General features: G+C 42.5%; 1 protein-coding gene across 22 annotated transcripts in view; it reads left to right on the top strand.

Moving 5' to 3' along the window:
* ATP9B (ATPase phospholipid transporting 9B (putative)) overlaps positions 1-22,553 on the top strand; it is a 280,418-nt gene that overhangs the window by 193,685 nt on the left and 64,180 nt on the right. For all 22 annotated transcript variants that reach the window (XM_070627960.1, XM_070627961.1, XM_070627971.1 and 19 more), the window contains one exon: positions 6,343-6,485. In XM_070627960.1, the coding sequence (XP_070484061.1) occupies positions 6,343-6,485 (143 nt within the window). The remainder of the gene's footprint in view (positions 1-6,342; positions 6,486-22,553) is intronic.

Raw genomic sequence — 22,553 nt, forward strand, 5'->3', positions numbered from 1 at the left:
CAGGTGGACGCCTTCCCTGAGGAGCATCGTGCGCTCGGGGGACGGGCTCACCTGGAAGTAAATGCTGCAGTTTAATTCTGACAAATTAGAGTATAAATGTAGCAAGCAGTGTCGGGCCTAGATGGGATGCGCTGCATATTTTAGGAAAATACAGCTCACCTTTGCTCAGGGTCCAAGTTACCTCCTCAAACATTTTTGTAGCTGTAAGATGAGACTATTTGGACAAGAAAGCTCCACCATTAAGACTATCTTAAACGTTCTAAAATTAACTTTATGCTTTTGTCCTGTAGCGTAAAATGGGTTCATGCAGGTTCCTCTTCCTAAAATGCCTGAATACACTCGTTAGTTAGTTGTTAGTTGATTTCACTTTTCTTATTATGTGACAGTAAAGGTCACCACTGCCCTCTGGTTCAGTTGACCATCTAAAATTGCAGTAACTTTTCCACTTATTTGGAAAGGGTCTTCATAACAATTTCACAGTTGCTAAATTAGCAATATAATGAACTTAAAATATATCTGGTATCTATTACCTTATAATCTATTCCTGAAATTCTGAAAATAATAGGCTTAATATTTTTTTGTTTACAAATCTTGTTACTTTAAAGTACTTTACTAGTTGAGTAGAGGTCTAGGTTTTAAAATTCTATAAAACTAGAACACTACTAAAAAGTTAAATGTAGTGATGACAATTACTGTCAACTTAGTATTTGAAGTTTGAGCTTCTGGAATTCTTTTTTTCCCTGGGGAAGATTTGCCCTGTGCTAACATCTGCTGCCAGTCTTCCTCTTTTTGGATGTGAGCTGCTGCCACAGCATGGCCACTGACAGACAAGTTGTGTAGGTCTGTGCCTGTGAACCAAACCTGGGTTGCTGAAGCAGAGTGCACCAAGCTTAACCATTAGGCCACAGGGCTGACCCAGAGTTTCTGGAAATTTTTAACATTAAAAAGAAAATTATTGTATTAACATGTGACCAAAATATACAATGTGAATCAGAGTAAATTTAACTGCTTCCCATATCATGTTTTTGTCTTCGTTGAAGATACATCTTCCTGAATAGCTCTTCATTCTTCACTGAACCGTGAACTTCATTCTGTAGTAGTTCTGCTTTATTTTTATCAACCTGAAGATTATCTCCCTTCTTTTTTTCACTAGTAGCTACTGCTTTGTACACTTGACGAAGGGTATCTGTAGTCAACCTAAAATATTCCAGTGGACTTTATAGTGATAGAATATTTTGTGAAACAGTAAATTCTTACACTCTGTGACAGCAGCCGTTGTTTTATTGAGCCACCAGTCCTTCATGACTTGATGAGAACGACTGTGGAAGAGCCTGGAAGATGCTCCTTTGTTTTCCACTCAACCCAAAACCGAATAGCAGACTGTAAATGCCTGAAAAATTCCTGCCTGGCTAAAGATAGAAATCTATTTGCCTTATCATAGCTAAGACAGGCTGACAGTTTCCAAAATAATTTGACCAAAAGCTGAAGGAAGACCACAACACATAGAGAAAAAGTGATGTTTTTCCAAATTATAGATCTCTGAGCCAAAGAGTCAGCTGTGCTGAGCCTCCCAGGCTGGCAGGTGCCTTTCCCAAGCCCCTCACCCTGCTCTGTGCCCCCCAGAGTCCTGCTCGTTCATTGGCCACCTTCCTGTCTCGGTTCCTCTCAGCTTTTGCCTGTGTTTTAGCCAAGTGACCCTGACTTTCACTTTATTTTTCTGATTCACAGAGAGTCTGTCTTATGCCCTATGCCCAAATCATAGACGAGTCCGTGTTAAACGCTTTTCCTTTTCCTTCTTCCATTCTGAGCATCCTGAACTCTTCTTGGCAGCCTGCTACTTAGAAACCGTTGGTGGGTCACTCGCCAGTGCCTTGTGAGCCTTTCCTGCTGGTCGCCCACTCCTCTGGACACCTCACCACACCCTAAAGAAAGGTGTCATCTTTGTCCCAGTGTTTAATAGGAGACACCTGGGGCATATGGATGTTGGGTGCCCTGTGCACGTGGTGGCTCTGGGCTTTGCACCGAGCCCACCTTCCTGGCCCTGGTGTCCAGCCATCCTGGGACCAGTGCTGCCCAGGAGGAGGCCCGAGAGACTGTGCTGTTCTGCCCCACGGTGTCATCTCTTAGTGGTTGTCATCTCTGACTAGTTTTTACTATTCTAACAGGATTATAAATAGCCAAGAGATAGTGAGGAGCTTGTTTAAGAGGTCTGTGTAATTGTCAATTAAAGATTTTTTTTCTGACCAGTATAGTTCTTATGATCTTTAATATGTGAACTTTATGGACAGATATGTCAAGTTATGGTTGTTTTAATTTTCTTTAACTTTCCTACAGACTTTCTTTGCTGACTCTGACTCCTTAACATTCTTTTCAAGTGTGCGTTTATTACCAGGTAGAACCGTGTGAATTGCCACTTTGGCAGGTCGGAATGATTGACTGTCAGCAGTTTCACCACATGGTGTAGGTACATCCTATCTGCTGTTTTTTTGATAGAATTCAATTAGGCACAGATTTTCTTATAGAATGTGAAGTCCATCTGAATGATCTTAAGTCTGATTATTAATGAACACAAATGAGGCCAGACCTACGATGTACAAAGCTGTGAGCCCACTGACTTGTCATTCTGTCATAATCCTATCAAGTGTTGTCTGAGGCTGAGGGGCTCAGTTTTGAGCCTTTTAGGGTTGCACAGTGTACACGTGGAGATGTACGGAAGGGCTGATGCTTATGTGCCCTACCTTTCAGTGCGCTCTTTGCCGTGGGAATAGACTCACCAGGAGTAGCCAGTTTTCTACCTTGAGAGACAGTGACACAGACACACCCCTGCGCCAGGTCTTTGATTCATTGCTATGAACACCCTGTCATATTTGATGTTTCATATTTCTCCAAATTCTAGCCTCTTGACCCAATGTTTTCATTTCTGTTGTAGAAACACCGTATTATCTCTAGATCTAATACCCGTTTTCATCATTGTGAAGAGGCCCCTTATTTTGTTGGTAGTTCTTTTTCTTATTATTTTTCATCAATACCCTTGGAGCCCCTTCCTGAATTTGGGGTGTTGTTCCTGTGTTCAGTTTCTCCTGGGAGTTAATTCAGCTTTCACTTGAGGTGTGGCACTTTTGGCTCGCAGCCTCCTGTGAGTTTAATACAGTATTGTTCTGCGTCAGCTGGGTCTCTGCCTGTCTGCCTGAGTGAGCATAGCACTGTCTGCACACCCTTGGGAGTCTTTGATTTCCTGCTTTCCATTAGCCAGATTTCACTGTCTTTGCCATATTTACATTTTGCATTTAAGATTTGTGCATTCTTTTAATCAAATGAGATAAAAATCTATAAATAGAAATAGTGTCTATAAAAAAAATTAGACACAGCTGAACACTTTGGAAGGTGTCTGAGCCCGCTCTGTCAGGATCAGGCAGCTGATGTGAAGGAAGGGCTGTGCCGTGACTCGCTCGCGCCAGCAGAGCCCGCACTGCATGTGTAGTGTGCGTCCTTGCAGAGCGGCTCTGTGGTTGCAGACGGGGGCTCCAATCCCACGCTTTCAGACAGAATCAGAACAAAATTGTCCCAGATAGGACGACCCAGGCTTTGTTTAAATTGTAGTCTTACTATACAACTGGAAGTATGAAATTTTAAAAGTAAGTTAAAAGTCCAGAGCATAGTGACAGATGCCCTGTGTTTGTCATAGATTTCTCTTGTTCGTGTCTTCGCCTCAGGCCCTCTTTTCTTAAGGAGGCAGATGTAGAGTTGGGGCCTCTACCACTGCCACCCTCCCCTGAAGTTGGAGTGGGTCCTTTCTGTTCATGCTTTTATGGCCCTGGTGCGTGTAGTCAGACACGCAAACATATAAAGTATTTGTGTATTTTAAATTCATGGATGGTCTGTATTGTATTCTGTGTGTCTGTTTGCAACTTGCGTTTCGTTTGGCCAGATTTTAACAACAGCTCACTGGGCGGTTTGGATGCTTTCGTTTGTGTCGTTTCACAACCAGTACTGTGTTGATTGTGTCCTTGTCCCTTCCCTCGTGCGTATGTGGGGAGCTCTCCTGCTGAGTGGACCTGCTGAGTCATGCTCAGGCCTGTCTTCAGTTTTACTGCATGTTGCCACATTACTCTCTGAAGTGATCGTACTGGTCCATACTTCTACTTGCAGTTTATTAAAATACTTGTTTCCCTGCATCCTCACTGACATTTGCTGTTCTCAAGCTTTTTAGTTATTGCCAATCTATTGAGTATAAAAAATGGCATTTTTGCTTTGCTTTGCATTTCTCTAATATTCTAAATTTAATTTTGGGCTAACTCATAGTTATCCATGCAGGCTGTAGAGTATGGTGGAGGCATCATAGATGTGAGAGCTCTGGTTCAAGCACCGTTGTTGGTTTGGAATCCAAACAGGGAGCGAGCAGTCAGGAGCCCAGCACCTGACTCTGGCAGATTGTCCACAGCAGAACGTGTGTCCTCCACGGGAGACGACTGAACAGTGAGGGTCCAGGGAACAGCCAGGTTTTAATCAGGGGAGAATGTGAAAGGGATGTTCTGTGAACAGGTTTCAGACGTGAGGAATTTGTTTCCATGGAATTTGAGTTCCATAAGTACACAGTTTTAGAGGAAGAATCACAGTGAAAAATTGGGTCAAAGAATAAACACATAGATGTTTCCGGTAGTGAGAGTGTGGGGTAAGACACCAAGGATGACAGGCACGCAGCACAGTGCATGTGTGCACACAGCAAGATGCGGGAGACTGGGGAACGGCCACGACAGCCAGCTGGGGTCGGGATTGCTGTTGTGGAGTCTCGGGAGAAGCTGTCGTCTCAGGACTGCCGCGCCCTCATGGGTGAGTGGCTGCACCTGAAGAGGGCGGAGAAGTCCTGCGCCAGGCAGTGCGCAGGCCACGGCCTCATCTCACCGCAGCCCAGCGCTCTGCGAGCTGTCCTCCCAGGGCGGCCTCGCCCTGCAGGGGGCCTGCCTGCATCCCGCGTGCCTGGACTGGTTCAACGTTGTTTGACGAGAAAAATGGAGTTTTAAGAATTAAGCTTACATGCTTAGGACTTTTTAACGTAATTCGTAGAAATATACATTCCCTCCTGTAGATGTAGAGCTGTGGCCCCCTTTTTTTTTTTTTTAGTATGTTTTGAAGATCCACATTGTTTTTCTCATAAAAAGACATATTCTTAGTGCATTGTTTATGATTTCCACTTTGGGTTTCCTTAAGGTGGAGAGAAGAAGACATTTACAAATCTGTCTGAGTGAGACTCTTTACAAAATTTTAAAATTTCTTCCAGTTTTTTATGTCTCAACCATAACTCATTAAAAAATGTTTTTTGAAAGCAGTTTATCGCCATCCAATCTTTCAAAAATATTCCATTCCACTTAAATAGAAAGCAGATCTCTTGATTTTACTTAATACTCATGTTTCATCAAATTGTACAACACATCAGTGTGTCATCTGGCACAAACATGTCTGAACACAAGCACAGCTGCCTCGTGGTCACTGGAAGCGAAGGTCAGCATGTTCTCAGAGAGCAGCTGCCCAGCTGCAGGTGTGTCGCTTGCTGTGAGCATCAGTCACCAGGTTACACAGGGCCGAGTGCATCAGTTAACCCAGTAGAACAGTTGAGTGCAGGTTAGGTAAAGGAGCTTGCTTTGTTAAAATGTAATCAGGCTGCGGCTAAGCCTATTCAGGGACCTCCCTCGCTATGACCATAAATCCAAGCTCTGCGCCATGGGCTGGCCTGGCCGCCTCTGGTCTTGCCTCCCACCACTCTCCCCGTCTGCACTTACCCTCCAGCCTCGCCACCTTTCTGATCCTCAAAGAGGTCACATGACCTAGCTCAGAAGCTGCGTCCTCTGACAGTCCGCCCAGAACCTGTTTATGTCCCTCATGGCAGTCCTCATTGTGGAAAGCATCTTGCTTGTTCTTGTTGTAAAATGAGGGGTTGAATATTAGGACCTATTTCCAATATTTATTCCCAGTAAGACACCGCCTGATTTCCTTAAGCACGTGTGCTCTCTCCTTTGAGCCCCATGGCACCTTGTGCCTGAATGGGCACTTAGAACAGTCTACCTTCTCTGTTCCGTCCAGTACCACAAATCATGCTGAAAGACAGGGTGTGAGTAACCCATTTTACCATCACTGGCAAACATCTTCTGGGCTGTAAAGAGGTTTGCCCACTCAAACGTCAACAAATTCATTTATTTTAATGTCTAAAATCCAATATTATTTATTTATTTCATATAAAGTTAAAGATAATCCGTGTAAGTAAATAAACTTATGTGGAAAACATGAACGTGAAAATATTGCCTGGGTCTGCATCACACTAATGACTGTGATGGGTTGTATCTACAGTTTGCGTGTGAACTTGGACATGGGCAAAGCAGCCTACGGGTGGATGATTATGAGAGATGAGAACATCCCTGGCACTGTTGTCCGGACCAGCACCATCCCAGAGGAGCTGGGGCGCCTGGTGTATTTGTTGACTGACAAAACAGGTACTGTTCTTGTCTGTGTTTTCTCTGAATGCACAAAATAACATCCAATCAGAAGTGATCCTGGTGTGTGTAGATCCACATCTGTTATGGTATGCATATGTGTGTAAAAGAGTATTGAATTAGTTCTTAGTTAGAATTTCCCAGACGCTGCCCAGTAAAACTGGCACACATCTTCTAATATACACAGTATCATCAAAATTAGCAAAATGTTGAATTCTTAGAGATTTAAATGACATATTTCTATATTTTGAATTTACTACTACCTTACAGGTTTTTTGTTTTATTTTACTGCCTTTGTTACACCTTTCTAGTGGCTTCTTAAGAGTAAAAATTGCTTGTTTGTTTATTATAGAATGATACTTGTGAGCTATTAAAAGAAAATAACAATAAGATATATGAATTTGGTATTTTTATAATAACATTCTCCTTAAGAGCCTTGCTACAAACTATTTATCTCACCCTAAGGTTCCATGCCCCAAATTCTATTTGTCTTTATTCATTTCTTTCTTTCTTTCAAATCGAAAAATTCTTGTCAGTCCATAACATGCTAAGAAAGACGAATCGAATCCAGTATTATAGTAAAAGCCATATCTGAGGGTTAAAATCGCTCCTTGATGGGTTGGTTCGTGATCTAAATTACTAGTAATTCTTAGTGAACTAGAAATAAGAGAATATTTATATTATATAACATGATAAAGAAAATATGTCTCAAATAAAATTCAGCATTATTTTTAACAAAGTATTAGAAAAATCTTCACTGTAGTCAGGGAGAAGAAAGAGAAATCTGCTAACGACACTGTTACTTAACATTTATTGCCCTAGCCACTGAGGTAAAACAAGAAGTAGAAACAGTATATATGACCAAAAGAAGCAGCGAATATTTGCAGATGTAACGATCAGCCAAGGAAACCAACTTCTAAACTAAGAGCGCAGTGAAGGGGCGGGAGACAGATTAAATACACGGGGCTCTGTTGGTGCATGGTGGGCGGAGGACTAGAGACCTTACTCACAACAGCTTAAGTGCACATAACACAAATAGGCCCAAACGTGAGGAACATAAGGACACATGTGAAGAAAACGACCAGACATTACAGAGCACCGTAAACAAGACTGAAATAAATGCAGAGACGCACTATGGTCCCAAATGTGAAAATTCAGTATCCTGTAGATGTCAGCCTTCATAATGAATTTGTAAGTTTACTGCAGTTCAGCCAAAATCCAGTTGTTGGGTTGTGTTTGGTTTTCCTTAGGGCTTGTCCTTGTGGGACGTTCAGGAATTGGCCAGTAAGGTAATGCTCATAAATCAGAATAACTCGGAAGTAACAGCTTGAAGGGCTCAGGGTCAGAAAGGTAGACTGGGAAAATATCTTCAGATTTTCCCTTCCCAACCTCATTGGGCCCACAGGAGAAACTTTAAAGGAAAAAAATCTATAACAATACTAGAAACCCAGCAGAAGGGCCATTAGAAGATCCAGAAATTGAGTCATCTCTGGAATTAGTCTGATGGAGAAGCCAGAACAAAGCAAACCCAGATTCAGAATGGCTCCTAAAGAGACCCTACGGAAGTGTAAGAACATTGCTCCAGAACAGAATCCTGGAGAAATTCTTAGTTCATAGCCAACAGGTATATGGGCTGAGGCACGTGGAGTCATCAGGCTTCACGTCATCAACAGAAGAAATCCACCCCAGCTTACCACACTAGTCAGCCTGGTCTTCATTGATAGATAAAATCGTAGATCAAGAATCACAGCATGAAATCAAAGTACCCATGCGAAAAAGCAGAGTGTTCCCAAAGAAAACAAATTCAGTGATTGTTTACAAGGAAACTCAAGAGAACCATCAGGAAAATTTTTAGAATTATAAGAGAACTTAGTTTCATATATAAACTCAATATCAAAATTAAACTGCATTTCTATATACCAGCAACAATTGGGACACTTAATTCTAAAAGTGCCAATTAGAATAGGAACAAAAAGTATGAGTCTGGATGTTATATGGATGTAAGTCTTTAAATTTTGGAAGACCTTACAGATGACTGATTAAATGGATAGGTACACTGTTTTCATGATAGGACGTCTTAATGCAATAAAGATGTCATTTCTCCCCACATTAAAAAGTCTGATGTGTTTGCAAGTATAGGATGAATCAGGAAATTTTATTCACTATTGTAGGAATGTTACTTGGCACACCACATTATAAAACAAAGTTTGACATTATCAACACAACAATTTCACTCCTGCTTCTGTTCCGTAAGGAAATGTGTGCGCATCTACATCAGGAGACATACAAGCATGTTCATAGCATTGTTTTGGATGATGAAAACAAACTGTCTGGATATAACACAAAAAAGTTATCAGTACAAGGGATAAATTATGGAACGTAGTTACAATTGAATACTAAATAGTGATGATGAAATACAGATATTTACATCAACGTGGGTGGATGTCACAGTAAAACGTTGAACTGAGAAAGGTCTGGGGTCTTCCTCTGTGGGGCAGGAGGATGCACAATGCCCACACTGTGCTGTCCTCCAGGCCGGGCTCCACACCCGCACCTTCTGGTCCCGCCTTTTCAGAGCGTCCTGTGGTCGCCTCCTCACCGTTTTCAGGGTTGAGATTGTGCTCATCACTGAGGAGCAGGGATGGTCTAGTTCGTCTCATCTGGACCAGCAGTCCTTTTGTGGCCATTTTAAATCTGCATATAATACTTCTAGGCATGGCATTGACCTGTTATTTCATCCTAATTCAGGAAGCATATGCCTGAGAGCATCCACTAAAACTTGACGAGTAACTGGTTCTTTCTTTTCTCTCTGTGTCTCTGGCTGGTTGGTGTTAGTAAGTAAAGGTTGTGTGATGTTATTTCTCCTTAAAGTGCTTTTTATTTTGCATTTTAAACAATGGTGGGAGATTCCATAGCCCCTCCACCTCTCTCTGTTGAATTTGAGTTACATTCAGGCTGAGGATAAGTGGCTTTTACTCAGTCATAAAAGTGAAACCTTATTTCTTCCCACGTTTCACTCTGCTACTTTTAAAAGGCAAAAGCAATGCTTCTTAAGGTTTAGCCTAATAAATAATCTTGGTTCCTGAGATTTAAAAAGAATCATAGAAAAATTATATAAAATATATTAGTGAGAGAAAATCTTCTGCGTTTTATTTTCCAAAAGGCCTTTTTATACTAGAAGTTATTGGAGAAGATTTTCTGCCATTAGTTCCTAATGTTGACACTGTATGGGGTTCTTGATATTATTATTTTGGTCTAGATTTTTTTCAGAACCTTTCTCAATAATCACAAGGTGAACGCTGTTTGTGGAGCACTTCTTTTTTTAAAAAGATTGGCACCTGAGCTAACAACTGTTGCCAATCTTTTTTCTTTTTCTGCTTTTTCTCCCCAAATCCCCCCAGTGTATAGTTATATATTTTAGTTGTGGGTCCTTCTGGTTGTGGCATGTGGACACCGCCTCACCATGGCCTGATGAGCGGTGCCATGTCCACGCCCAGGATCCGAACCGGCGAAACCCTGGGCCGCCGAAGCAGAGAGCGCAAACTTAACCACTCGGCCACGGGGCTGGCCCCTGTGGAGCACTTCTGTGTGCACGCCCTGTGACAGCACTGTGTCTGTCCCATGGGAGACGGTCTCATCTACATTTGGGCATCTCCCCACCATGTCTGCAGCTGTGACCTCTCCCAGGACTTCACGATTACTGTGCAGCCATCTCCAGGGAACTCTTGACTTGCATCCTGGTCTCAGGGTCCCGCACCCTGACTCCTGCTACATTCCTGGTCAAAGCAGTAGATGTCAGAGGCCACCCGGCTGGAGGGACTGGGTCTCCTCCTTCCTGAGGGCGTCAGCCTTGGGTCAAGATCCCAGGGGCTCGGAGCAGGGAGTGTTGCTGTGGCTACTCGTGGTGATGCAAATAGAGGACTAAGTGTCTAGTTGTCTTGTCACTGCAAGCAGGTAAATAGGATTTAGTCCCATCCTTGCTTTCACTCTGTGAAAACATGCTTTTCACACAGTCGGATGGAGCCTGGCAACAGACCTGGGGGAGAATCTTTAATGCTGTGTGATCTTGGGTAAATCCCCTAACCCTTCTGAGGAAAGCTGCGTGTTGTCAGCCAGGAAGGTTTTGTGGTGGTATTCACACAGGAGGACATAACTGGGATAGTCAGGCACACATAACCACGAGGCACGGTCAGATTCCAAAAACTGTCTGCACTCTTTGCATTATTGTCCTGGTGAAGCTGGCATATATCTGGTATTTACTGATATGCATTTTTATTCCCAGAACTTCAGTAATCATGCTCTGCTTTTTGTTCCTTACTTTGTTCACATAAATAATTCAACTCTTCTGCTCTCCCCTTCAGGATGGAAATCAGAAGTTGGTCAGGTTTTAGCGGTCACTGTGGTGGCCTCCATGGTCACAGAGGGTCTGACAGTAGGTGGTTGTTTGGTAGAGGGTGAAGAATTTTGAGTTCTCAATATCAGAGATAGGGGTGTAAGGCAGTTTGCAAACATCTTCTGAGAGGCCCGAGTTTCCGCTGAAATGGTTAAGAATGAGCTGTTGTGTAAGGAGCCTTAGGTTGCTAACGTAACTGTGAGGTGGTCCTTCCTATGATTGTAAATTGGGTTTGTGCTTCATCAGGCAGCTTTTTGACAAGAAGTGTCCATCATAGTGCCTCTCTCGTTTTCCGCAGCAGAATAGAAAATGAAGTATCCCAATAATTGCATTACAGTTTCCTTCTTGTGGACAAGAAAGCAATGTGGTATAATTAGGTTTGATTGGAGTGCACGTTTCCGGTAAGATCTGAAATTAATGATGTTGCTATAGTGACACATCTGCGGCCACCAGTGCGTGAAACATAAAGTAATTCATTCGACAGGAGTCGACATCTGTTAACTGCCAGGATACAGAGCTTATTGACACTGACCAGAAATACTAGACGTTATGTGATAAATGAGCAAATGATGCTGAAACTGGAGGACAGATCACTTGTACTTAATCTGCTGGGAGAACTTTAATCTTCTCACTGGTTGCATTTGACAGTGCCTTTGTTTAAAGAACAATGCTGCAGAGAACTCCTAAATTTTAAAACTTAACTCAGGCTGCAGCCTATTAAAGCAATATATTAATTCCTTTGTTAGAGAGTTTTTATCTTCATGTAGAAGAAAACCATTACTAAAAACATCTACTAAAACAACAAGTTTTTTAGGACTTGCTTTTTAATTATAGCATCTATTACCTAAAATGCCACATTGTTTAGACTTGAATCACAAGTGATTTTCATAGGGTGGCATCGTCTGTGATGAGGAAGTGCTGTTTCCATAGTTTGCAAAGGCAGCAGAGCATGGTGTGTATGCCATTAGTGCATATGTACAAAGCTTGTACCTCTCACAAGTAAGACTTAGAAATGTTTGTTAGTGTCCTTGAACCAGAGGACAGTTGCGGTCTCTCCTGCCTGATGGTGATGACCGGGGTCTTCAGCTGTGACAAGTGTGAACAGTCTTACTGGTACAGGTGTTTGCTAATGTGAACACTTGGGTGTGAGTGCTGTAGTTAACATTTTGGGGGTGTTTGGACCGAGTGAGATACTCAGCACAGCACATGCGGTGGTTGAGCAGATGCCCACAGTGCTGGGAATGATAACCTTTGGAGAAAGCCTCCTTTACAGCAAATATAATATGTGACTCCACATTAAATAATGTTAGGTATTTTAAAAGTCACTGCGTACTCTCACTTTGGTAAATTAGTGTTATCACCTTAGAAGTTTTGTTTCCACTCCTTCATTGTAAGATCTAAGTGCCTTTGTGCTTTCATGTGGCTGCCGATTCCCTGTGGTCGTTCCTTTGCTTTACTAGAACCTTCACAGGCAGCTACGCGCAATCTAGAGAAGCTAGCTGCCTGTCCCTGGGAGCGGAGGCAGAGTTGCTTTTGTTTCTCTGCTGTAATCGCTCCCTCGCTCTTCTGCTGCAGTGTGTTAGAGCTTCGATATGAGGCCAAATCACAGGCCAGCAATATTTGATCAGAAAGCTTTGCATCTGCTTCTCCAGTGATGTCTCCTCTGCGTGGTTGTGAATCACATCTGTTGCCACCCTGAGAATGATGCCTGCAGGGCTTTTTTGTTAGGAATTAATTTCCTCTTTGCCTGCTTCACTCATTGTGGTCCAAAAAGGCCGCTTTATTGAAGAACTACACGTTTTTTTTTTTTCAGGAATCACAGACAAACCTTTTGTCCCAGACACTTTCTGTCCATAGAACTACCACAATGACCAGGTCACTGTGAAGCTCTCTGACGTGGTGGCTCTCCACATCTGTCTGCCTAAGTTAGTCTCGCCCCTTTGTGAAGTTTCAAGTTTGGGACATAACTTTTGTTGTATTAAGATGACAAAAATTGTAGAAACTATCAACTGGTTGAAATCATGAAAATCATTTAAGATTTGAAAAATAATTTTACATTGTTGACTCTTAATAACTGATTGAATCTTACTACTTACCTGCTGTACAAAAGAATAGAAAGTCTGAAATCCCCACTGACTTTCCTGCTCAGCATTTTACAGAGTCAGCTCTGAAATAAAAACATCATTGAAATTTTAAAAATTATTTTCAGGATTCATCTTAATATGTTAAGAAATTGTATGTGCCACTTACATAAAGGAATGTCTGCATAAATATTCCAGTTTCTTTAACCCAACAAGATGTGAATACATTTGTTCAAATGGCAAAATAACAGAGCCAAATTTCATTGTTTGTTTGATGAGCGATGCTAGTCATTGATTAGAATATATCAGTTTTAAACTGCTTGAAATATGATTTATTAGCAACTTAGAAATTTTAGAAGATTCAGCAGTTATCATTACATAGTGTTTGATTCAAATGACAAACCGTCAGGATAGATCACTCTCTCAGCATTTGGCTAATAACTGCTGTGCACCCTTCACCACACTGCACTTAGAACATTTCCCTCACTCCGCAAAACCACCTTGTGCTCACCAGCTGTCGTCCCCGTCCTTCCCCTTCCCCCACCCCAGCCCTAGGTAACCCCGAATCTGCTTCCTGCCTCAATGCATTTGCCTATTCTGGACTTTCCACATCAATGGAACCATACGTTATGTGGCCTTTTGTGAGTGGCTTCTTTCACTCAGTGCAACATTCTCAAGGTTCAGCCACATGATAGCATGTGTCAGTGCTTCATTCTTTTTTATTGCCGGATAATATCCCATTGTATGGATGCACCACATTTTATTTATCTATTTATCAGTTGATGGACATTAGCGTTGTTTCTGCTTTTTGTCTGTAATGACCAATGCTGCTGTGAACATTCAAGCTTCTATCCAAGCAACAAGGCAAGAAAAAGAAAAAGGCATCCATATTATAAAGGAGAGTAAAGCTATCTATTTGTGTCTGACGTGGTCTTTATATAGAAGATCCTAAGGAATCTCCTCAAAATCCATTAGAATCAATAAATGAGTTTAGTAAGGCTTAAGATACAAGATCAGTATACAAAAATGAATCGTATTTCTGTACACTAGCAATGACTTATCCAGAAATAGAATTAAGAAAACAGTACCATTTACAGTAGCATCAAAAGATAAAATCAGTACTTCAAGTGTTAAGTCGGCAGTGGTATTCCCGAAATTGATCTATGGGTTCTATACAATCCCTATCAAAATCCCACTTCCTTCTTTTCAGAAATTTGACAAGCTAATCCTAAAATTAATATGGAAGTACATGGGGCCCAGTATAGCTAAAACAATCTTGGAAGAAACACAAAGTTGGAGGACTCAACAGTTTCTCATTTCAAAACTTATTACAAAGCTACAGTGATCAAGACTGTGTGGTACTGGCATAAGGATAGACATAAAAATCAAAGGAATAGAATCGAGAGTCCAGAAATAAGTCCTGACACTTATGGTTGATTGGTTTTCAATAAGGGTGCCAAGACACTCAATGGGAGAGAATAGTCTCTTCAACAAATGGTGCTGGGAAAACTGCATTTCCACATGCGAAAGAATGAAGTTGGACCCCTACCTCACACCATGTACAGAAATTAGCTCAAAATGGATCATAGACCTAGTGTAAGCACCAAAATGATCATCTATTTAAATTGCTTGGTTTTCAGAAGCTAAATTTGTTTTCTATTTCATTCTCCCTGGCTCAGTTAAGCAACTGAACAAGGAGCTTTTAGGTATCTATCTAAACACAAAGCTTTATAAACATGACCCAGAAGGAGAAAGAAATAGTTCAAACCTGGGCTTCAGTTATCTTTTAAATTATTTTAAACCAGATGTATAAATGCAACAGTATATTCATATTTAGTATTTATTCTGCTTGTATGTATCTGTGGCACTATCTGACCCCCCATATTTTCAAGGAATCTTTGTGTAGAATTACTCTAGAGATTTCTCCAAATGGTAATAAGAAGCAAAATATGGTAGCACAGTTGAAGTTGGGAATCTCAGAACTTGAAATACTGTCACCAGGCTAATGGAAGACAGCTAGCTAAAGCGAAGTGTTAAACTAGTATTCGCTCTGCACCCCAGTGTCTAGCAGTCTGTGAATGGAGTGATCGTAACGATTTGCCGTTGGTTTTGGAAAATATCTGTTGTCTATATGGATTTATTTGCATTTGGGAATGCCAGATTTTTCATCTTCAATAATCTCCAGGAAAAGATACTCCAAAGTAAATGCCATATGACTCAAACAGATGCCACTTTCAACCCAGGATGGATTTGTGGTGCAGGAACTGACCAACAGCACCCATTACCATCACAGGAAGAGGCAGCGGATGCCATGCCTCCTGGTGGAAGAGCTCTGCTTGCGCAGAGTGGTCTGTGGAGCCCTGTCTGCCCTGCACAGGTTATAGCAGATCCCGAGCCTGCAGGCGCGTGTGAAACGGCACTGCAGGTCACTGAAGCGGTCAGTTGGTTGCTTTAATAAGTTCAGTTACAAGGGAAAAAGAGGGGAGAAGGCTATGATCAGAGAGGCTCAGGAGACCTGCCTGGGTCCACGTTCAAACAACAGTATAAAAACTTGACGCTGACGACACAACTGGAAGGCACGGCCCTGCCTTGCTCTTTGACATTAGGAGTCACTGCTACTTTTTGGTCTGACGACATTGGGGTTCTCTGTTTTAAGAGCCCTTTCTTTCGTTACTAACACAGACATGCTCATGGACGAATGGCATGTCTCAGGTTGGTCTCAGCCATAATACACAGAGAGTGGATGGGGTTTGCATGAAGAAGTGAGGCCCTGAGGCGGTCCTTGCTGAAGCGGGGCCCTGCACCATGCTTTTCATGACACGCTTCTGTCCACTTTTGTGTATGTTTCATATTTCCTCTAAAAAAGTACAGAGGGGGTGGGAAAGAAAATAAATTCCTGAATTTCAGTTCCTGGTGTTTTGTGTTTCTCACATTCATAATTGAATTTCGCAAGGTTCTTTTTTATCCCAGCTGTAGGTATGCATGTGCACACACACAGCAAGAGTGATGCCCACATGCCGTTGGGGCCTTCCAGGGTGCATTTCCACATGTTAAATGCTATTATTACTGGGAAAGTGTGGCATTTGACAAGACATTCAAAATCAACATTTTTCTCTTCAAATCAACTTCCTTCCTAAAGCAGCATAAATACATTGGCTACTGAAGTGGAATTGGCATGTAATTATGTTTATAACTATCTGGATTCTTTCATTTTCAATTCCTCCAAGAAAGCTGTGTAAATTTTAAAATCTGTAAAGTTTCCAGAAATTTTCTGAAGTTTTTCTTACTCCTCTTTGGCCCACTGAAGTTTAGGTAAGGGGATATTGTAGTTGAGGGCAGAATGTAAGTGGATATTTAAAGAATAATTTTCACGTGAGGCAGATTCCATGTAAGCCAAGCCTTGCTCTCTCTCCATTTCCTTTTTAGATGTGTTCGTATCATTGGTGCAGCTTCACTCCAAATGCAGTGATCCTGCCCCGGGTCTCTGATGGCAGATATTTTACTACCTGCCATCAGAAATGGCACGTTTCCAAAATCAATTAATTAATGTGAATATATGTGGATTGTCTCTAAACATATTGTCATGTTGCTTTTAAAAATGTTTACATGTTCCTAAATCTGTGTTAAGCATCACAGGTAACTACAATTTGCAGTCAATAAACAAAGAAAAAAAGGATTTTTCAGATAAATCTAATTACTTTTCAGGACAGGAGAGAATTAAATATACAAAGTGTCCTCTGCTTTTTTGCACAGTGCTTCCAGCTTTGGATTCCACTTAGAAAATACTTTAGTTGAGAAACAGAAATGCAGTTGTTTCCATTTCTCTAATTTGCAATGTCCTACATACCTTCCACCACCAGCCTCTTCTTTTTAAAAGAGCGTTAGCTTCATTTTTTTATATTCCTTTAGTCAACAACTCTTTTGGCTCCTACTTAAGAGTCAGGTTCTGGGGATAGAGTTGGAGACAAAATGACACTGGTCGTGTCCTCAAGGAGCATCCAGTCCAGCAGGGGAGACAGGCATTCAGTAGCTAAGGCCAGAGGGACGTGATTGCAAACCGCAATGATGGCTGCGTAGAAGGAAGCCAGAGCCGCCACAGCGACCCTTCCGTGGGGCTCCGCCCTCTTGGAGCATCTTAGAGTGGCATTATGTGTGTGTTGAATAGGTATTTTTATATGCTTATGTATGTATTTTGATAATATGCTTATGTTTTAAAGAGACCGATAGTGTATGCAACCTCATAGTTCTCTGCTATCACCTGTTGTGTCCTCAGCCAGTAACTTAACCTCATTTTCATCAAATATAAAACTAGGGAGTTGGACGTTATAGGTCAAAAATTGTCTTCATTTGATTTTTTATGGTATTTTAAGTGCTCTTAATAGAGTAGTTTGTTGAACTTTAAAATACATTATATTACAGTTAGTTTAGTGAAAGACAAAAGTGTAGCTCAGTCTGGTAGTTAGTCCTGTTTTGCCTTTAAAGACTCTCAACTATCATACAATAATTATATCTAATACTGAATTTAAATCCTCAAACCTAAGAATTATTTCCTAATTATGTAATTAGGAAGCAAAGATTGATGGCCCTGACAGAATGGCCACGTGTGTGAAGAGCAGCAGGAGAGCCCCCGTCAGACGCGCAGGCTCCCGGACGCCACTCACTGGGCGTCCTGTGCTCCTGCGCCGGCTCCCCTGGGTGGCTGTGCTTCCTGTGCCCTGTTTGCCCTGGACAAGTAGTGTGTCGTCCACGACGCTGCTTTGTGAGCATGTTCGGTGCTGGCGAGAGCAGGAGGAGCTGCGGTGCCCTGGACGAGCGGCAGCAGGAGAGTGCTCAGACCAGTCACCTGGGCTCGGCTCCTTGTCTACGCCCCACCAAGTCTCGCTCCTACATCCTTAGCTTCATTTATGAATTTTTAGTAAAGTATGTATTCAGAATAAATTATGGCAAGTTTCTTCAAGTGACCAGTTGTATGCTGTGTATGATATTTATGCAGATAAGGAATTTTGGTTGCATTATCATAATTAACTTGTAAGCACTTTTTATATTCTTTTAAGTTGCCCAGATTGTTTGAATAGGCATGGTTGAAACGTGTGCTCACCTTCATACATGTGAGTTTTCAAAGTCAGCATGTCCACATCCTCTCCTTGACAAGCTGACTGTTGGTTTGGATTGCTTTTTATCACTTTGATCACTTTGTGTCACTTTGGATCACTTTGTGTTGCTTGTTGGGGAAAGTATTTGCTTTGTTGCCTTCTTGATAACAGCAACATTCATGTATTTCAACTCCTTTTTCTTTTATTTTCTAAATAATTGGAAAATGGAAAAATAAATGTGCTGATACTAATAATAAAATAGATGTAGTTCTCATAATGCAGTTAAAATGGCTGTGGAAATAAGTTCGGAAGTAACTGGATGAGTTAAAAGCAGCTCTTATTGGCCTTTATTTGCATGTTTGTTGAACCCAATCCAGGTGATTATGTATTCAATTTTGAAGGGAAAGAAGCGCAGCAAATGTACGAACTGCTGGAAATAGCCACCATTGTGTCTAAAAGCTGACGTATAGAAATCGTGGGGTTTGTGCTACTGTCAATTCTCTAAAACTGATCCTTCCCTCACCGGATACACTGCGTGGAACACGCTGTCTGTTATCTGGAGAAGGCGGACGCCGTGGTTCTCAGACTGTGAATCTCGGTGCCTCACTTTGTCCTTGGATGTTCTGATTTGGTTGCTGAGCACTGCGACCCGGGCATCAGCACTGAAGTCTCCAGGTGACCGGTGGGCAGCGGCGCTCAGGATCAGCTGGGATGTGAACCGTTAGACACCGAGGCACCAGCCTGGAAGGCAGCCCTTCCATCCTGTTGATCTGAGGCCAGGGAGCAGGAGACCTGACCTCATGGGCATCCTGGTCAGCTGACAACAGTGCAGTCCGACTCACACTACTGCCCCTACTAAAGAAAAAAATATAAATTTAAAACCAAAATGTTTTATTATAGCAATATTTCATCCCAAAACCTCTTAAGTACATGACTATTAGCAAGTTATATGTGAATAGTAGAATTTAATAGTTTTTTAAATCAGAAAACAGGTGTGAAAGTCACGAGGTAAATGAATGTATAACTTGTGAATCTTAAGAATGTAGTTCAGGGCTAGTGCCTCGAAACAGCTTTGTGCTTCTGAACAGCTCTGTGATTATGACTGATGCCTGTTAATGACACTGCTGGTCATTGCGTGTGGATGGCGGGTGTGACGATGCGTACAGCCTTGTGGAAGACCAGTGTGGCCTGTGTATAAGTTCAGATGGTGGTCTCTGAATCCCGTCTTTAAGAATCGACCCCACAGAAGGAAGATTTATGTAGCTGCATTCTTTGTAACAGCAAAAAATTAGAAACTGTCTGAGTATCTGTCTTTGGGAGAACAGTCCAACAGAACGTGGTATTTCATGGTGGACTTAGGATATACTCACTAAAAATAACATAAAATACCCGTGTGTACTGTCAAGTGAAAAGATAGTCTATGAACGTGTACCTGTCTCATCAATGTCCTCTGATTATAGGTAAAAGTAGGAAGGGTTATATACACACCAGATGACCCAGGGTGTTTTAAGGGCAAATGAGCATTTACAACTTTTAAAATGAAAACGAAGGCATCCAGTTCTGGAACGATGGAGTGAGTGTGCTTCCCCTTCTCCCTCCTGCCAAGTACGCTAAGACCTGACGTTACACGTGGAACACAAGATAAGACCGTGAGGACGGAGAAGAAGGCAGACTGGCCGGGCCCTCAGGGCCTCAGGAATGACAGTGGCCAATCCCTTAGGTGCTCTTCTGCCTCGTACCTGCACTGGCCACTAAAGAAGCCAGCAACCCAGAGATCCCCGGGGACAGACACGCGAGAGGAGCTGCTCGCTCTGTCCAAAGGAGCAGCCTGCAAGACGGAAGCTTCCACACTTGACTCGAGCCGAAGACCACAGGAAAACTGGGCCCCTTGCTTTGTGAGAGGTTGGAGGTGTCAGCGAACACTTTGGTGGTAATCATTTGGCAGCATATAAATGTATCGAATCAACATGTCATACACCTTAAACGTGCCCAGTGCTCTATGTCAGTTACACCTTAGTAGAGCTGAGAAAAAACCCCACCCCCTGTCCCCAAAGACTGAGTCGGACCCTAGACTTGCACCCTTGCCTGGCCGTCCAGAGGTGACCCAACTCCCTGGCCAGTATGGTGTCAGAGAAGGCCAAGAAGGGGCTGGACTTTAGTCTCTGCCAGGCGGTCAGTGGAGATGACATGTGCAGCCTGGATGGCCATTCTTGGCATAACAGAAGTACAGAGACGGAGGACTGATTCGTGGTCACCAGGGTCGGGGATGGCGAGGGAGGGATGCGACTGCAAAGGACTGGTGAGGGAGGTCTGTGTAGAGCTGGAAGAGTTCTGCACCTTGACTGCAGTCGTGGCTACACACACTTGTGCATGCGATGAGGTGGCACAGGACCACACACACGTTGGATGGCGCCAGAGTCCTGGTTTGGTGTTACACTATCCTTATGTAGGACACAACCAGTGCGGGGAGCTGGGGAAGGCACAGGGAATTCCCCTGTGTATCTGCAGCTCTCTGGGACTCTGTAATTATTTCAAAATAAAAATTAATGCAAACAGGCAACAAAACACCTTGCTTTTAGATTGGCAAATAGGAAAGAGGTCTTGGTTAAGAGTAGAAGAGTCACATTTCCTTTCAGTGTAATATTTTTTCTTTTAACTAGGATGTGTCTTATGTAAAAGCACATTTATCTTACTTTTTGCCATCATTTCATTGATATCTGTGATAGTCTTTAAACTAGAGAACTATAAGTGTGTAATGATCCTCTGGCGTTTCATGTAGAGTACAAACATCTGCAGTGAAGCACACTGCTCAGTGGCACACCACGGCATGCTCTCTGGCTGAGTCCTGGCCACAGATACGTGGCTTGACCAGTCTGTGCTTCTGTTTCCTCCCAGGGTCTTTGTGAGGATCAAGGAAGATAATATTTGTGAAAATAGCTGATACAGTTTATTATAAACACATTAATTTTTAGAGCTAAATGTCAAATTGTAGAATGCTCTAGCTAGGCGGTCTACAGTAATGCAGTCGTGCACCCCCACTTGACAGCGTAGACAACGTGTCCTAGAAGACTGGGCCCCTGGCCATGCTCAGAAGGCTCGAGTCCAGGTGGCCACTGCCACCCCCATTCTGGGGCCTCGAAGGGTGTGTAGCAGAAGCGGTAGCTTGCCTTGGTGCATTGTCAAGAATTGCTTTTGCTGACACGTCTGCTGAAAGTGGGCAACATCCTTTACCCCAAACACTTGCTTCCTCTACCAGGTTCTAGGTTGTGAGATAGAGGGTTTGTTCTATTCACCCTTGTTGTATAAATTTTTTTCCCAAAAGCTGTAGTTGTGGTATGATGAATACCATATTGTTCACATTTATTTTAATAAATGTTGTGATTATTTTTCTTGACTATTGTAAAACCTGTTGAAATGTATCAAACATGGCCCAAGAGATCTTTCTAGAAAAGATTGATCTCTTTCTAAAAGTGACTTATCCTTTTTCCTAGGTATAATTTAATCTCTTTTTTTTAAGATTTTAGTTTTCCTTTTTCTCCCCAAAGCCCCGTGGTACATAGTTGTGTATTTTTAGTTGCCGGTCCTTCTAGTTGTGGCATGTGGGATGCTGCCTCAGCATGGCTTGATGAGCGGTGCCGTGTCCACGCCCAGGATCTGAACCAGTGAAACCCCGGGCTGCCGAAGCAGAGCACGTGAACTTAACCACTTGGGGGTGGGGCTGGCCCCAAATCTCTTTTATTCCTAACATACATTGTAACCTTAACTGAATCTATTCTTTGAATCATTCTTTCAGCTTCTTCAACAAATATTAGCACAGCCCATAAAAGTTAATTAGCAAGTATCTAATTGAAGCAGCTTGACATGGTGGAAGACACACAGAAATTGTAATCAAACCATCTGAGCTCGTCTCACTAATTTCCTAACAGACTGTGAGGATTCCTGGATTTCTCTGCACCTTATTAACTTACATATAACACAGGAATGAGCACGCGCCCTGCCCTTCCGTAGCAGGCCTTTATGAGGGGTCTTCCCCAGGCTATCTAACAGCACTACATATAAATTTAAAACTATTCAAATGTCAGTGGTATCTGGTGGGGCCACTATGCCATGAAATGCAGTGCTTGATTTGAAGGGATGAAAGGAACAGCAAGGTATACCCGTGACATAGTTGGGAGTGTAAGATATATGATGAACATAGGATAATGGAGTATTATTACCAAAATACAGCTCAGAGGTGCAGTGTGCTCTGCAAGTGGCTAAAAACACATGTGCAGTAGCATCTATCACAGGCCTTCCCGGCCAGCCTTCTCTTCTGAGCCCCGGCCCTGCACATAGCCATCCGTCTTCTCTCTCTGTCTGCCTACAGCACTTCAGATTCATCATTTCCTGAAGCAGACTCATCATCTTCTATCCACTTTCCTCTCTCCTATTTCCCAGTGAGTGGCAGCATCCCTGAGCAGAGGCAGTGGGCCTCAGCATGCTCTGAGCAGATTTGGAGCTT

The sequence above is a fragment of the Equus przewalskii genome, chromosome 7, assembly GCF_037783145.1.
Source record: "Equus przewalskii isolate Varuska chromosome 7, EquPr2, whole genome shotgun sequence".
In the NCBI taxonomy this organism is placed as follows: Eukaryota; Metazoa; Chordata; class Mammalia; order Perissodactyla; family Equidae; genus Equus; species Equus przewalskii.